This window comes from Callorhinus ursinus, unplaced genomic scaffold (assembly GCF_003265705.2).
Source record: "Callorhinus ursinus isolate GAN/ISIS: 27379988/994484 unplaced genomic scaffold, GSC_fseal_2.0 scaffold3, whole genome shotgun sequence".
NCBI lineage: Eukaryota > Metazoa > Chordata > Mammalia > Carnivora > Otariidae > Callorhinus > Callorhinus ursinus.
Genome location: NW_027397065.1, coordinates 18,157,302 through 18,173,648, shown reverse-complemented (window position 1 = coordinate 18,173,648; position 16,347 = coordinate 18,157,302). Strand labels below are relative to the sequence as shown.

Here is a 16,347-nt window from a genome sequence, read left to right as displayed (position 1 = left end):
GTTCAAATTAAAAGATTAAGATACAAAACATGATTTCCTTGGTGGCATCAGAATGTAACAAATAATCCTTTAATGTATACCCAGGTTGACTCTGATATATGGAATAGAAAACCATACTTTATGTGATGCATTTAAAAAATATTAAATAGCAATGTGCCAACACAAGCATTAGATTCTAAGTGAACGGTAGCAAATGAAAGGCTTACTCAAAAATGTTAGCTAAAAACAAATCCTTAGTTTTCAAAAGAATAAATAAAGGATGAACTCGGGTTCCTGGACAGAAAAGAAATTTTTAAAAATTACACTTCTTTAAATGTCGAAATGTGAATAGGCAGATTAATATTGACATTGTACGAAGCTGCACAATTTTATCCTTAAAATACATTTTAGATACTGTGCCAAAATAATATGAGTATATCTTGCCATTAGAAAATAAAAATGGAGAACACTTGGAGGTTCAGGCATAGCTGTGGTGAAAGAAGTTCCTTCTAGCCTTCTGACTGTATCTCAGATGTAAAATAATTACATTGATGTTTTTTAACCTGTCATGTATAATTTTCTTAATATATTGCTATTTAAAAAATCTGAGACAGCTAACATCTAAACAAACCACTGTTCGTTGGGAATATTTGAATGAATGATGCTGTGAATACATTTGCTAATTTATACCACATTAAAATTCTATATGATACAGCGATTTAATATGTCTTATTGCTGAATAACTGGTATTTGAAAATAAGTATAGTTTTCTTTCTGAGTAGTCTTTTGGAAGAAGTGCATTGAATATAGTTTCCAGTCATAGTTCACTTTCCTAACTTGTACTTATTTAAAAATCTTCTCATCAGGAGGGAGTTAAATCATGCCCGAACTAAAAGTCCAGCGAATCTGACTTCCTTTCCCTCATTTTGGTTTGCATGTTCATTTACAACCATCATTTCTCTTCAAACTTTCCACTTAGTGTATCAAAAATCGATGTTATGAAAGTTCTCTAAAAGGTTCAGCGGTTTTTTGGAGTCTCTGAATGACTACAGCATTCTGTAAATCTGCTTCTTCCAATGTGAGTGTTTCATCTAGCAATTTGAGGAAAGGAAGAGCTGTGGCCAGGGAAAAGGGAGGACTTCTTTGAGATCCTTGGTATTTTTCGATGAAGTCTTTGATGTGGCTTATCCATGAGAAATGTTAAATTTCTGGACAATCCTTTTTTCCATTGGCTAACCAGATCTGTACATTAGTGATGGGTTCCAGATTGTTTAGTTGAACAACAGACAAATTATTTTTATTCCCAACTTCAGTACTCTTTGCCTTAGAAACAATTTTTGGTGTGGCACTTCCTAGTCTGTGACCCTGTCCTGAGAAGGGTTGGAACACAGGCTTCATTGACATACATACTTCATTTTTTTTGTCTTCAACTTTAACATCCACTTCCTCTTTATCAAAAATTCCCTGTAATTCCAAAGGTAATTCCCCTTTTTTGATGGAGTTCAGAAACTGCTGACTTGCACCATCAGAGTAACTTCTGAAATTATCATGACTGTGAATCCATTTTTCCATAATTTTATACTTACATCGACCATTCTTCTTTTATACTTTCGAGATTATCTACTTCTTTCATTCTTTTGTCTTACTCTTAGTTACAGTGATTCCACATGACAGTTGAGTTTACTGAGCAGTCCACCCTCCGGGCACAGCCGCGCTGCCACCTTCCGGCCTGGGCGTCCATTCGCTCAGGGGCCACAGGCGCCACCGCCGCTGTCGGGCTGGAGCCCCTCAGATGAGGAGCACTGCCGCCCCCAGACTCGCTGAGGCTCGTGGGCCCCGCTGCTAGGACCTCTTCTGCCCATTTCTTGATTGGATTATTTGTTCTGTGGGTGTTGAGTTTGAGAAGTTCTTTATAGATTTTTGATACTAGCCCTTTATTTGATATGTCATTTGCAAATATTTTCTCCCATTCTGTCGTTGTCTTTTGGTTTTGTGGACTGTTTCTTTAGCTGTGCAAAAGCTTTTTATCTTGATGTAATCCCAATAGTTCATTTTTGCCCTTGCTTCCCTTGCCTTTGGTGATGTTTCTAGGAAGAAGTTGCTGCGGCTGAGGTCGAAGAGGTTGCTACCTGTGTTCTCCTTTAGGATTTTGATGGACTCCTGTCTCACGTTTAGGTCTTTCAACCATTTGGAGTCTATTTTTGTGTGCGGTGTAAGGAAATGGTCCAGTTTCATTCTTCTGCATGTGGCTGTCCAATTTTCCCAAAACCATTTGTGGAAGAGACTGTCTTTTTTCCATTGGATGTTCTTTCCTGCTTTGTCAAAGATTAGTTGACCATAGCGTTGAGGGTCCCTTTCTGGGCTCTCTATTCTGTTCCATTGATCTATGTGTCTGTTTTTGTGCCAGTATCATACTGTCGTGATGATGACAGCTTTGTAATAGAGCTGGAAGTCTGGAATTGTGATGCCGCCAGCTTTGCTTTTCTTTTTCAAGATTCCTCTGGCTATTTGGGGTCTCTTCTGGTTCCATACAAATTTTAGGATTATTTGTTCCATTTCTTTGAAAAAAGTGGATGGTATTTTGATGGGGATTGCATTGAATGTGTAGATTGCTCTAGGTAGCATTGACATCTTCACAATGTTTGTTCTTCCAATCCATGGCCATGGAACGTTTTTCCATTTCTTTGTGTATTCTTCAATTTCTTTCATGAGTATTTTATAGTTTTCTCAGTACAGATCCTTTGCCTCTTTGGTTAGATTTATTCCTAGGTATCTTATGGTTTTGGGTGCAATTATAAATGGGATCGACTCCTTGATTTGTCTCTCTTCTGTCTTGTTGTTGGTGTATAGGAATGCCACTGATTTCTGTGCATTGATTTCATATCCTGCTACTTTACTGAATTCCTGGATGAGTTCTAGCAGTTTTGGGGTGGAGTCTTTTGGGTTTTCCACATACAGTATCATATCATCTGCAAAGAGTGAGAGTTTGACTTCCTCCTTGCCGATTTGGATGCCTTTGATTTCTTTTTGTTGTCTGATTGCTGTGGCTAGGGCTTCTAATACCATGATGAATAGCAGTGGTGATAGTGGACATCCCTGCCGCATTCCTGACCTTAGGGGAAAAGCTCTCAGCTTTTCCCCATTGAGAATGATATTTGCTGTAGGTTTTTCATAGATGGCTTTTATGATATTGAGGGATGTACCCTCTATCCCTATACTCTGAAGAGTTTTGATCAAGAAAGGATGCTGTACTTTGTCAAATGCTTTTTCTGCATCTATTGAGAGGATCATATGATTCTTGTTCTTTCTTTTGTTAATGTATTGTATCACGTTGATTGATTTGCGGATGATGAAGTAAGCTTGCAGCCCAGGGAAAAATCCCACTTGGTCATGGTGAATAATCCTTTTAATGTCCTGTTGGATCCTATTGACTAGTATTTTGGTGAGAATTTTTGTGTCCATATTCATCAAGGATATTGGTCTGTAATTCTCCTTTTTGATGGGGTCTTTGTCTGGTTTTGGGATCAAGGTAATGCTGGGAAGCCATCTGGCCCTGGGCTTTTGTTTGTTGGGAGATTTTTGATGACTGCTTCAATTTCCTTAGTGGTTATAGGTCTGTTCAGGTTTTCTATTTCTTCCTGGTTCAATTTTGGTAGTTGATACATCTCTAGGAATGCATCCATTTCTTCCAGGTTATCTAATTTGCTGGCATAGAGTTGCTCATAATATGTTCTTATAATTGTTTGTATTTCTTGCTGTTGGTTGTGATCTCTCCTCTTTCATTCATGATTTTGTTGATTTGGGCCATTTCTCTTTTCTTTTTGATAAGTCTGGCCAGGGGTTTATCAGTCTTGTTAATTCTTTCAAAGAACCAGCTCCTAGTTTTTTGATCTGTTCTGCTGTTCTTTTGGTTTCTATTTCATTGATTTCTGCTCTGATCTTTATTATTTCTCTTCTCCTGCTGGGTTTAGGCTTTCTTTGCTGTTCTTTCTCCAGCTTCTTTAGTTGTAGGGTTAGGTTGTGTATTTGAGACGTTTCTTGTTTCTTGAGAAATGCTTGTATTGCTATATACTTTCCTCTCAGGACTGCCTTTTGCTGTATCCCAAAGATTTTGGACAGTTGTGTTTTCATTTTCATTGGTTTCCATGAATTTTTTAAATTCTTCTTTAATTTCCTGGTTGACCCATTCATTCTTTAGTAGGATGCTCTTTAGCCTCCATGTATTTGAGTTCTTTCCGACTTTCCTCATGTGATTGAGTTCCAGTTTCAAAGCACTGTGGTCTGAAAATATGCAGGGAATGATCCCAATCCCAGTAAAAGATATTTTTAAAAACCCAAGTTGAGCATATAGAAATGAAAAACCAGGAAGAATGAGGAAAATACTGTGTATGAGATTAATGACAGATTAAACATTGCAGAAGATTAAATAAACTGGAAATTCATAACAATAAACATCCAATGGAAAACACAGAGGAAAAACAATGAACAAAAATGAAGCATCAATGAGTTGGACAACTTCAGGTGGCCAACCATTTGTATAGTTGGAGTCCCCAAAGGAGGGGCCTTGGGGAAAGAAAAATAGTTGAAGAAATTGTGTTCAAGTTTTAAAAATTTCATGTAAGCTGTAAACCTACAGACCTAGGAAACCAAGGACAAGAAACATGAAGAAAATTACACCATGCTACATAATAATCAAATTGCTCAAAATAAGTTTAAAGAAAAAATCTTAAAAGCAGTGAGGAGTGGGAAAATACATTATATACAATTGACCAAGGGTAAGAGTAACAGGGTTGTGGAGAGAGAGGTGGGTGGGGGCATGGGGTAACTGGGTGATGGGCATAAAAGAAGGCACATGATATGATGAGCACTGGGTGATATACTCAACTAATGAATAATTGAGCATTATATAAAAAACTAATGATGTACTATACCTTGGCTAATTGAATTTAAATTAAAAAAAAAACAATGCAGATAAGAAGACAGGAGGGTAATATTTTAGAAGTACTGAAATAAAAAAGTCAACTAATAATTCTGTACCAAGTCAGAATGTCTATAAAAAATGAAGGAGAAATAATTTTACACATAAAAATGTAAATAATATTTGAACAACAGACTTACACTACATGAAATGTTTAAAAATGTCTTTCTGGCTGAAATAAAATGATGCCAGATAAGAATATGAACTACACAAAGCAAAGAAGAGCAAAGGGAATGGTAATTTATAGGTATTTTTTCTTATTTAAATCTTTTTAAAAATAATTGTTTAAAACAGATAAAGATAATATGGGTTTACTTGAAGTGCCATATATCACATGTTGGTAGACTGTTAAGTTAAAGATGTATAATATAAACTCTGAAGCACCATAAAATAACAGAGTCACAACTAATAAGCCAAGCTGACACATGAATTAAAATAGAATTTTATAAAAACATTTGTTTAATCTTGAATTAGGCAAAAAAAAAGAAAAAAGAGAACAAAGAAAAGATAAAAAAGAAAATGAACAGAAAGGATAGATTCAAACCTAATTATAGTAGTAATTGCATATAATGTCAATGAAAAGACAGAAAATTTCCAATTTGATTTTTTAAAAAAAGCAAGACCCAACTATATATGTTGTATAAAAGAAATGTGCTTCAAATATGGACACAAGTAGATTATGAGTAAAAGGATGGGGAAGGATGTATCATATTAATAGTAATCTAAAGAAAGTCAGAGTATGATAGTAGACCAAGTAGATTTGTGAGAAAATATTAGCAGGAATAAAGAAGGTGAGTATGTAATGATAGAGTGGTCAATTCATCAAGAATTCAAACAGTTCTTAATGTTTATGAGCCTAATGAAAGAGCTTTAAAATATGTGAAGCAAAAACCTAGACACTACAAGTAGAAATATAAAAATCCACAAATATAGTCAGATATTTTGATACTTTTCTCTTAATAATAGAAGTAGGCAAAAAAACTCAGTGAGGATATGAAAGATTTGAATAACATTAACAACCAACTTGACATGATTGATATTTGTAGAACATTTCACTTATCAAAGAATTCACATTTTTTTAAAAGCACAGGAAACCCAAAGTAAACCATATTCTGTAAAGCAAGTCTCAGTAAATTTAAAGGATTAAGTCATATAATGGAATTAAATTTTCTGACCATTATGAAATTAAATTAGAACTACATTAATAAAAAAAGATTTCTGAAAAAGCCCCAAACATTTGGAAACTAATTTCTAAATAACTTGTGTTCAAATAATTTCTTCAGAAGAAAAATTGTAAAGTATTTTGAGGTGAGTGAAAATGAAAACAAGTAACAAAACTTATAGAATTTTGCTAAGATAGTACTTATGGGAAAATGTATATAACCTGTATTAGAAAAGAAAAAAGTTTCAAACCAATGACACTTGCCTCTACCTTAATAAACTAGAAACATCAAAGCATATTGATCCCAAAGTAAGTACAAGAATGGAAACGATTGAGATTAAAACAGAAATCAATGAAGTAGAAATGAGAAAAACAGTGGAGGAAGTATAATCAGGTCAAAGTTTGAGGAGATTGATAAAATTGCTAAACCTCTAGACAGAGAAAACTACCAATATCAAGAGTTAGAGTTCTGATGTGATGTTTTTATAGATGCCACCAATATTAAAAGGATAGTAAGGTAATGTTATAAACAACTTTATGCCCATAAATCTGACAGCTTCCGTGAAATGGGTAAATGCTTCAAAAGACACACAAACTCATTTAAGAAAACAAAATATGTGTCTAGTAAGTAAATCAAATATGTACTTAAAATATTTTCTGAAAAAGAAAATTCCAGGCCCAAACGATTTTACCGGAGAACTAAACCAAATATTTAACAATATCTGACTTTACACAAATTCCTCCAGAAAATTGAAAAAGAGTGTGTACTTTCCAACTTATTCTATGAAACTTGCATTATCTTTATATCAAAACTGGACAAAAGACATTGTAAGAAAAGAAAACTATAGACCTATTTTTCTCATGAACATAGATTCAAAAACGATAAACAAAATTCTGGCAAATTGAAATGAATAGTATATTAAAAGGAAAATAAATTATGATCAAGCAAGATTTATCAAAGGAATGCAAGGTTGCTTTAATATTTGAAAGTCAATCGATATAATCCACATATTAATAAACTAAAAATGAAAAAACCATAATCACAGTAGATGCCAAAAGGTCCATGATAGAGTGCAACATCTATTCCTCATAAACTAGGAAACTAGGAATAGAAGGGAACTATGAAAATATACAGCTAACACTATACTTAGTGATTATTATGGAATGAATGTGTTTACCCTCCTACTAAATTCATATGTTGAAGCCTTAATGTCCAATGTGATAGTATTAGGAGGTGGAGCCTTAAGGAGATCATTAGGTTTAGATAAGATCCTGAGGGTAGACCACCATCCCCCTGATGTTGGAGATTAGTGTCCTTATAAGAAGGGGAATAAACCAAAGACTTGACTCAATTTGCCATGTGAAGATACACTGAGAACGTGATGGTCTGTAATCTGGGAAGGGAACACACCAGACACTGTGGGAAATAAATATTTGTTGTTTAAACTACCCAAGCTATGATATTTTGTTACAGGAGTCTGAGCAGACTAAGACAATGATGACACATTGAATGACCAGGAGTATAATAAGGATACCTACTTTCAGTACTTCTATATTAACATTATTGTGGATGTTCTAACTGTTACAATACCGTAAGAAAAAGAAAGAAAAAGCATCCTGATAAGAAAAGTAGAAGTAAAATTGTGTTTATTTGAGGGTGACACAATTGTCTATACAGAAAATCCAAAACCCACTATAATTAAAAAAAAAAAATGCATTTGGGGCACCTGGGTGGCTCAGTGGGTTAAGTGTCTGCCTTAGGCTTGGGTCATGATCCCAGGGTCCTGGGATCGAGCCCTGCATCTGTCTCCTTGCTCAGTGGGGAGCCTGCTTCTCCTCTCTCTTTGCTGCCCCCCTTGCTTGTACTCTCTCTCTCTCTCTGTCAAATAAATAAATAAAAAAAATCTTTAAAAAAATGAGTTTAGCAAGTTTGCAGGACACAAGATCAACATGCAGGAATTTACAGTATTTTTACATACAACCTACAAATAAGCAGAAATTAGTGTCAAAAATAACACTGTTAACACTATTAAGAAAAAAGGAATATTGTAGAAGAAAAGATCATTATACAAGAAAATACGGTGTTTTTATATACTACCTACAAACAACTAGAAATTGATAGTACAAAAATGCCATTAGCAGTAGTATCAAGAAGAAGAAATACTTAAGGGTAATATAATATAAGATGTGAAAGCCCTATTCATAATTACTACAAAATATTCCTGTACCAAATTAAAGACCTAAATTTTTAATTAGAGAGATATCCCGTGTTCATGGGTTGGAAGACTCAATATATTAAGAAGTTAATCCTCCCCACATTGATGTATGTATTCAATGCGATCACAATCAAAATCCCAACAGGCTTTCTTTTTTAAAAAGATACTATACAAATAACTTAAATTCATACAATATACCAAGGATCTAGAAAAATCAAAAACAATTCTGATGAAGATGTAGAGTAAAAGTGGAGGACCAACACTATTTGATTTCAAGAGTTATTAGCTAGTGCAATAAAGAAAATAACATCGGTGTAAATATAGACAAATATATCAGTGTAAAGAGTAGAGAGTCCAGAAATAGGCCCACATATAAATGGATAATTTATTTTTGATAGAATGCATGGGCAATTTAGTGAAGAACATATAGTCATTTTAAGAAATGGTGATGGAGCAAATAGACATCTATATGTAGGTAAATGAACTTTGGTCCATATCATGTAGCACATAAAATAGTTAAAATGGATTGTAGATGTGAATATAAAATATAAAGTACCAAGAATATAGGAAAATATTTTGTAAACTTGGGTTCAGCAAAGTTTTCTTAGGTAATGTCACTAAATACGTTATCCATCAAGAAATACATTGACTAATTGGCCTACATCAAAATAAAATATTTCTGCTCTTTGAAAGACCCTGTTAAGGGAACGAAAAAACAAGCCGTAGATTGTGAGAAGATGTTTGAAAATCATATATCTGTTGAAGGACTTGTTTCCAGAATATATAAAGAACTTTCAATGCCTAATAATAAGAAAATAATCAATAAAAATGGGCAAAAGGTTTGAATAGACATTTAACCAAATATATACAGATGAGAAATAAGCATATGGAAAGATGACCAACATCATTTGCCATCAGGGAAGGGAATATTAAAAGCCACAATATGAAACTACTGTATCCTTGTTAGAATGTCTAAAATTAAAAAACTGGGGGCGCCTGGGTGGCTCAGTTGGTTAGGCATCTGCCTTCGGCTCAGGTCATGGTCCCAGGGTCCCGGGATCGAGCCCCGCGTCAGGCTCCCTGCTCGGCGGGGAGCCTGCTTCTCCCTCTGCACCTCACCCCACTTGTTCTCTCAATCTTTCTCTCTCTCAAATGAATAAATAAAAAATCTAAAAAAAAAAAGATTGATTCTACCAAGTGTTGGTGAGGAATGTAGAAAGCAACTGAAATTCTGACACACTGCTGATGGTAATATAAAATAGCACAACCAAACTGGAAAAGTGACAGTTTCTCGAAAAGTTACGTGAACACCTACTGTATGATCCTATTCCTTAGTATTTATGCGAGACATTAAGACATACGAAGACCATATAAAGAATGACTGCATGAAAGAAGCCAAAGAAAGTGTACATACTGTACGATTCCATTTCTAAGATGCTATAAAATTCAAATTAAAGACTAATGGCAGAAAACACATTAGCAGATGCCAGGGGACAGAGGTATTACAAAGGGACACAAGGAAATTTTGGGGGTGATGATTATGCTTGTTGACAAGATTGTGGTGATGGTGGTGATGATTTCACAAGTGTATACATATATAAAAAAATTCAAGTTGATTACTTTATTATATATATGAGTATACTTCAATAAGCCTCTTAAAAAGAAATTATATTTCAATAATCATATTTTTATGGATTTCATTGATATTCTGATATATACACAAATAAGTATAATACTGTGGTATAATTATATTAAATCTCTTTTTTTACAGAACAGGACAGTTGGGAAACCTGACAGCTCCTTGCAATTCTCACTGTAGATGCTCATCTTCGTTTTATTCTGCTATCTGTGGAAGAGATAATACTGGATATTTTTCTCCTTGCTTTGCAGGCTGTACACAATCCAAAACATTAAATGGCCGCCAGGTAATTATATTTTTATTATGCTTCTCCCTCTCTAATATGTTCAATTTGTAGTTGATATTTACATTTTACTCCTAGTTCTCTATTAAAGTTTTTAACCCATAATTTTCTTTTTAAAATGGGAAAAGAAGATTTGCTTTTGGTGGCCATAATGCAAAGGGCTTATGGGAATTGGTGGTGGAAAAAATACTACTATATTAAAACATGCCTCAATCAGTAAGAAAATTATGAAAGGAAAAAACTCACAGGTAAATAAAAACATAATAAAAGTAGTAGATTAATCAGTTATAAAAGCAGGATGGAGATGAAAGCACAAAAGCAGTAAAATCAATTATATCTATAAAATCAGTCAAGGTATTTACAAAAGGATGCTAAATATAATACATAAAATGGGGGGAGAAAAATGTAGTGCTTTTAGAATGGTTTCAAACTTAAGTATTTATCAACTTAACATTGATGGCTATATGCGTAGGATGTTACAGATGAACCTAATGGTAACCACAAATCAAAAACCTAAAATAGATATGCCAAAAATGAAGAGAAAGGAAGTCAAGGATATCACTAAAGATAGCCATCAAACCACAAGCGAAAAGAGTGCAAGAGAAGAAAGGAATGGAGAACTACAAAAACAACCATTAAAAAAAAGTAACAAAATGACAGTAAGTAACAAAAGGCATACCTCTATAACTACTTTAACTATAAATAGACCACATGCCAAATGAAAGACATAGGATGACTGAATGGATAAAAAAGCAAGACCCATCCATATGTAGCCCCCAAGAGACTCACTTCAGACCTAGAGACATATGCAGACTGAAAGTGAAGGGATAGAAAAACATTTATCATGAACATGGAAGAGAAAAGAAAGCTAGGTAGCAAGACTTATATCAGACAAAATATACTTTAAAACAAAGACTGTAGCAAGGGACAAAGAAGGACACTTCATAATGATAAAGAGAACACTCCAACAAGAACATAAAACAATTGTAGATATTTATGCATTCAATATGGAAGAACCCAAGTACATAAAGCAACTATTAAGACATAAAGCAAGAAATCAATAGTAATACCATAATAGTAGGGGACTTTTACTTACATCAATGGACAGATCAGACAAAAAAATCAACAAAGGAAACAGGGACTTTGAATGACACATTGGAACAGATGGATCTAACAGATATATTCAGAACATTCCATCATAAAACAGAAGAATACATGTTCTTTTCAAGTGCACATGGAACCTTCTCCAGAATAAGTCACATTGTAGGCCACAAAACAAGTCTCAACAAATTAAAAAAGATTGAAATCATATCATGCATTTTTTTCTGACCACAATGGTATGAAACTAGAAACCAATCATAAGAAAAAATCTGGAAAGAACACACATATATGGAGATTAAATAATATGCTACTGAACAATAAATGAGTCAACCAAGAAATCAAAGAGGAAATAAAAAAATTACATGGAGAGAAATGAAAATAAAGATCTGAAATCTTTGAGATGCAGCAAAAACTGTTCTAAGAGGAAAGATCATAGCAATATAGGCCTACCTCAAGAAGCAAGAAAAATCTCAAATAAACAACATAACCTTGCACCTAAAGGAGCTAGAAAAAGAACAACAAAACCCAAAGTCAGTAGAAGAAAGGAAACAATAAGGGTTAGAAATAAATAGAAACTAAAGAAACAATAGAACAGATTAATGAAACCAGGAGCTCTTTTTTGGAAAAGATCAAGGAAATTGATAAACCTTTATCCAGAGTCACCAGAGAGAGAGAGAGAGAGAGGACTCAAATAAAATCAGAAATTAAACAAAAGAAATAACAACTGGCATCATAGAAATTGTAAGAAATTATACATCACAAAGGATTATAAGAGAATATTATAGAAAATATATGCCAACAAATTGTATAACCTAGAAGAAATGGATAAATTACTAGGAACATATTACCTCCCAAAACTGAATCAGGAAGAAATAGAATATTTGAACCGACCAATTACTGGCAATACAATTGAATCCATAATTATATAGAGATAAAACTGATGGTTACTAGAGGAGAGGTGGGCAGGGGGATGGGTTGAGTGGGTGATGGGGATTAGGAAGGGCACTTGTGATGAGCACTGAGTGTTATATGTAAGTGTTGGCTCACTAAATTCAACACGTGAAACTAATATCACACTGTATGTTAACGACCTGGAATTTAAATGAAAACTAGGGGAAAAAAAAGAACTCCCCCCCGCCCCACAGAAAAAGTCCAGGACTAGATGGCTCCACAGGTGAGTTCTACTAAACATTTACAGAAGAGTGAATGCCTATTCTTAAAATTTTCCAAAGAATAGAAGAGGAAGGAAAACTTCCAAATTCATTCAATGTGGCCAGTATTACCCTGAACCAAAACCAGATAAAAATACTACAAAAAAAGAGAACTACTGGCCAATATCTCTGATGAACATAGAGACAAAAATCCTGAACAAAATTTTGGCAAATTGAATGCAACAAAAAATTACAAAAGTCATTCACCACAATCAAGTGGGATTTATTGCCGGATTGCAAAGGTGATTCAATATTCACAGTTCAATCGGTATGATACATCACATCAATAAGAGAAAGGATTAAAACCATATGATCTTCTCAATAGATGCAGAAAAGCATTTGACAAAGTACAACATCCATTCATGAAAAAAACCCTCAATGGAGTAGGTTTAGAGCGAACATACCTCAACATAATGAAGGCCGAATATGAAAAACCCACAACTAACATATTCGGTGGTGAAAAACTAAGAGCTTTTCTCTAAGATCAGGAACAAGACAAAGATGTCCACTTTCACCACTTTTATTCAACACAGTATTGGAAGTCCCAGCCACAACAATCAGACAAGAAAAGAAAAGTCACTCAAATTGGTAAGGAAGAAGTAAAAATTTCACTATGTTCAGATGATGTGAAACTACATATAGAAAATCCTCAAGACTACACCCAAAAACTGCTAGAACTGCTAAATGAATTCAGTAAAGCCACAGGACACAAAATTAACATACAGAAGTCAATTGCATTTCTGTACACTAATAATGAAGTAGAAAGAGAAATTAAGAAAACAATCCCATTTACAATTGCACTAAAAAGAATAAATACCTGCTAATAAACTTAACCAAAAAGGTGAAAGACCTATACTCTGAAAACTATAAAACATTGATAAGAACAATTGAAGACAATACAAACAAATGGAAAAAATATTTTCTGTTCACGGTTTGGAATAACCAATATTTTTTAAATGTCCATACTAGCCAAAGAAATCTACAGATTTAATGCAATCCTTGCCAAAATGCCAACAGCATTTTCTGTAGAACTAGAACAAATAATCCTAAAATTTGTATGGAATTACAAAAGACCCCAAATAGCCAAAGCAATTTTGAAAAAGAAGGACAAAACACAATCCCAGATTTCAAGATATACTACAAAGCTGTAGTCATAAAAACAGTGTGCTGCTTGCACCAAAATGGACAAATAGATCAATGGAAGAGAACAGAATCCAGAAATATACCCACACCTTTATGGTCAGTTAATCTATGACAAAGGAGGCAAGAATATGCAATGGGAAGAAGTTGGTCTCCTCAATAAATGGTGTTGAGAAAACTGGACAACTACATGCAAAAGAATGAAACTGGACCACTTTCTAACACCATATACAAAAGGAAACTAAAATGGATTACATGTGAGACCTGAAACTATAAAATTCCTAGAAGAAAACATAGACAGTAATTTCTTTGACATCATGTGTAGAAATCAGCCATTTTTATAGATATGTTTCCTCTGGCAAGGGAAGCAAAGGAAAATTAAACTATTGGGACCACATCAAAATTAAAGTCTTTTGCTCAGTGAAGGAAACCATCAACAAAGCAAGAAGGCAACATACTGAATGGGAAAGATATTTGCAAATGATATAATTGATAAGGCATTAATAACACAACTCAACACCAAAAAAAACAGTCTTATTCATGAGCAGAGGACATGAATAGACATTTTTCCAAAGAAGACATACAGATGGCTAATAGACATGTGAGATACTCAGCATCACTCATCATCAGGGAAATGCAAATCAAAACCACAATGATATATCACCTTACACTTGTCAGAATGGCCAAAACAAGAAACACAAGAAATAACAAGTGTTGGCAAGTATGTGGAGTGAAAGGAACCCTCATACACTTTTGGTGGGAATGTAAATTGATGCAGCCATTGTGGAAAAGAGTACGGAACTTCCTCAAAAAATTAAATATAGAATTACCATATGATCCAGTAATTCTACCACTGTATATTTACCCAAAGGAAATGAAAACACTAATTGGAAAAAGTGTATTCACCCCTATGTTTATTGTGCCATTATTTACAATAGCCAAGATATGGAAGCAACCCAAGTGTCCATCCAAAGATCAATGGATAAAAAAGATGTGTGTGTGTGTATACACACAAAGTGAGTGTATGTATAAATATATATGTATACCCACATACAATGGAATATTACTCAGCTATAAAAAATGAAATCTTGCTATTTGCAACAATATGGATGGATGTAGAGGTATAATGCTAAGTGAGATGTCAGCCAGAGAAAGACAAATACCATATGATTTTTTTCATATGTGGAATTTAAGAAACAAAACAGTCAAGAAAAAAAGGACAAAAAACAATAGACTCTTAACTATAGAGAACAATGTAATGGTTACCAGAATGGAGTTGGTGGGGGGACGGGTGAAATCGGTGAAGGGGATGAAGAGTACACTTATTGGGATGAGCGCCGAATAACCTATAGAATTGTTGAATCATTATATTGTACACCTGAAACTAAAATAACACTATGTTAATTGTACTTGAATAAAAAAATGCATCCATGTATTCCATCATCCCAAATTTATAGTTTAAAAGCCATAGGTTACTATCTCCCTCTTGCAGCAGCAAGGTTGAAAGAAGCAATTTAAGAGAATATTTTATCTTCTACTTATGTCATTTATTTTGGTTCTCCCCTGTCTGCAGCACCCATCCACACCAAAATCCTGAACCACAGGCTTTCTCACAGAATTGGGTTGGCCAATACTATCCTTCTGTTCACCTTTGACTCAGTTTTTTCTTCTGCTGAGGAATTAGAAGTATCTATACTGCACTTTCTTGCTGTTTCTATTTCTGTCCACATTAACTCAGATGTGAAAATTAGTCCCTTTATTGTGTGCCAGAGATTGCCATACATACAAGGCCTTTATGAGCATATCAGACTCCCCAGAAAGGCAAGAGAACACTTGTATGGCAGCAATACAAATGACTTACAATCGAACATATGTTACTCCTGTTTGTCTTTTGCCATTTACATCTATCAGGACTCATTTTAAAATATCCCTATTTCCTCATATTTGGGCCATAACCATTAGAATTCCTTATTTCCCTAGGCCTCCTACCAACCTCGAGATAAATGTTCTTATTTTGGCATGTAGTGTTGACTACTCTTGTTACTTATTTGACTCCAGGTTAGTTTTCTTATGTCCAAAGTTGCATAAATCTGCTTTTAGCTAAACAATGCACTATAACTTCAGCTTCTTCCTTTTGAGTGGCACCAAAGTAGGGACACAGTCTTTAAAAACTCTATATTTCTCTCTCATCTTTTCTGGCTAGTCTTTGTGAGGGGGAGAGAGCAACAGAGAGCTTTATTTATCCTGACCAATGGGCATTATGCCACCCCCCTAGCAAGCAATAAAGTCCTTTGTTATTTATGCACCTACATAATAATATGATGTATTATTATTATCTGTATCTGTATCTGTATGATCACTTTTTTTTATAAGATACTAGTAGCATACCTGACCAACTCCAGTTCCTCATAGTCAGGTTTTCACTAGTGTATCATTTAATAATATATCTTCAGTTGTTTTTAATGAATATCAATATAAAAAAGATTGCATACCCTTTAAAAATATTTCTTATTAAATGTTACAGGATATATTTTAAATGATACTTAAAATCTTTTTTTTTAAAGATTTTATTTATTTATTTGAGAGAGAGAGAATGAGAGATAGAGAGCACGAGAGGGAAGAGGGTCAGAGGGAGAAG

At 34.1% G+C, this 16,347-nt stretch overlaps 1 protein-coding gene and 1 pseudogene across 5 annotated transcripts in view; one reads left to right on the top strand and one right to left on the bottom strand.

Moving 5' to 3' along the window:
* The window catches only part of SLCO6A1 (solute carrier organic anion transporter family member 6A1), a 117,424-nt gene that overhangs the window by 66,762 nt on the left and 34,315 nt on the right, over positions 1–16,347 (top strand). For all 5 annotated transcript variants that reach the window (XR_012376963.1, XM_073888721.1, XM_025866846.2 and 2 more), the window contains one exon: positions 10,107–10,260. Coding sequence is in view for 4 of the 5 variants with exons in the window: in XM_073888721.1 (XP_073744822.1) it covers positions 10,107–10,260 (154 nt within the window). In the remaining variant the exon portion in view is untranslated. The remainder of the gene's footprint in view (positions 1–10,106; positions 10,261–16,347) is intronic.
* LOC112819835 (UBX domain-containing protein 2A pseudogene) lies at positions 976–1,720 on the bottom strand (annotated as a pseudogene).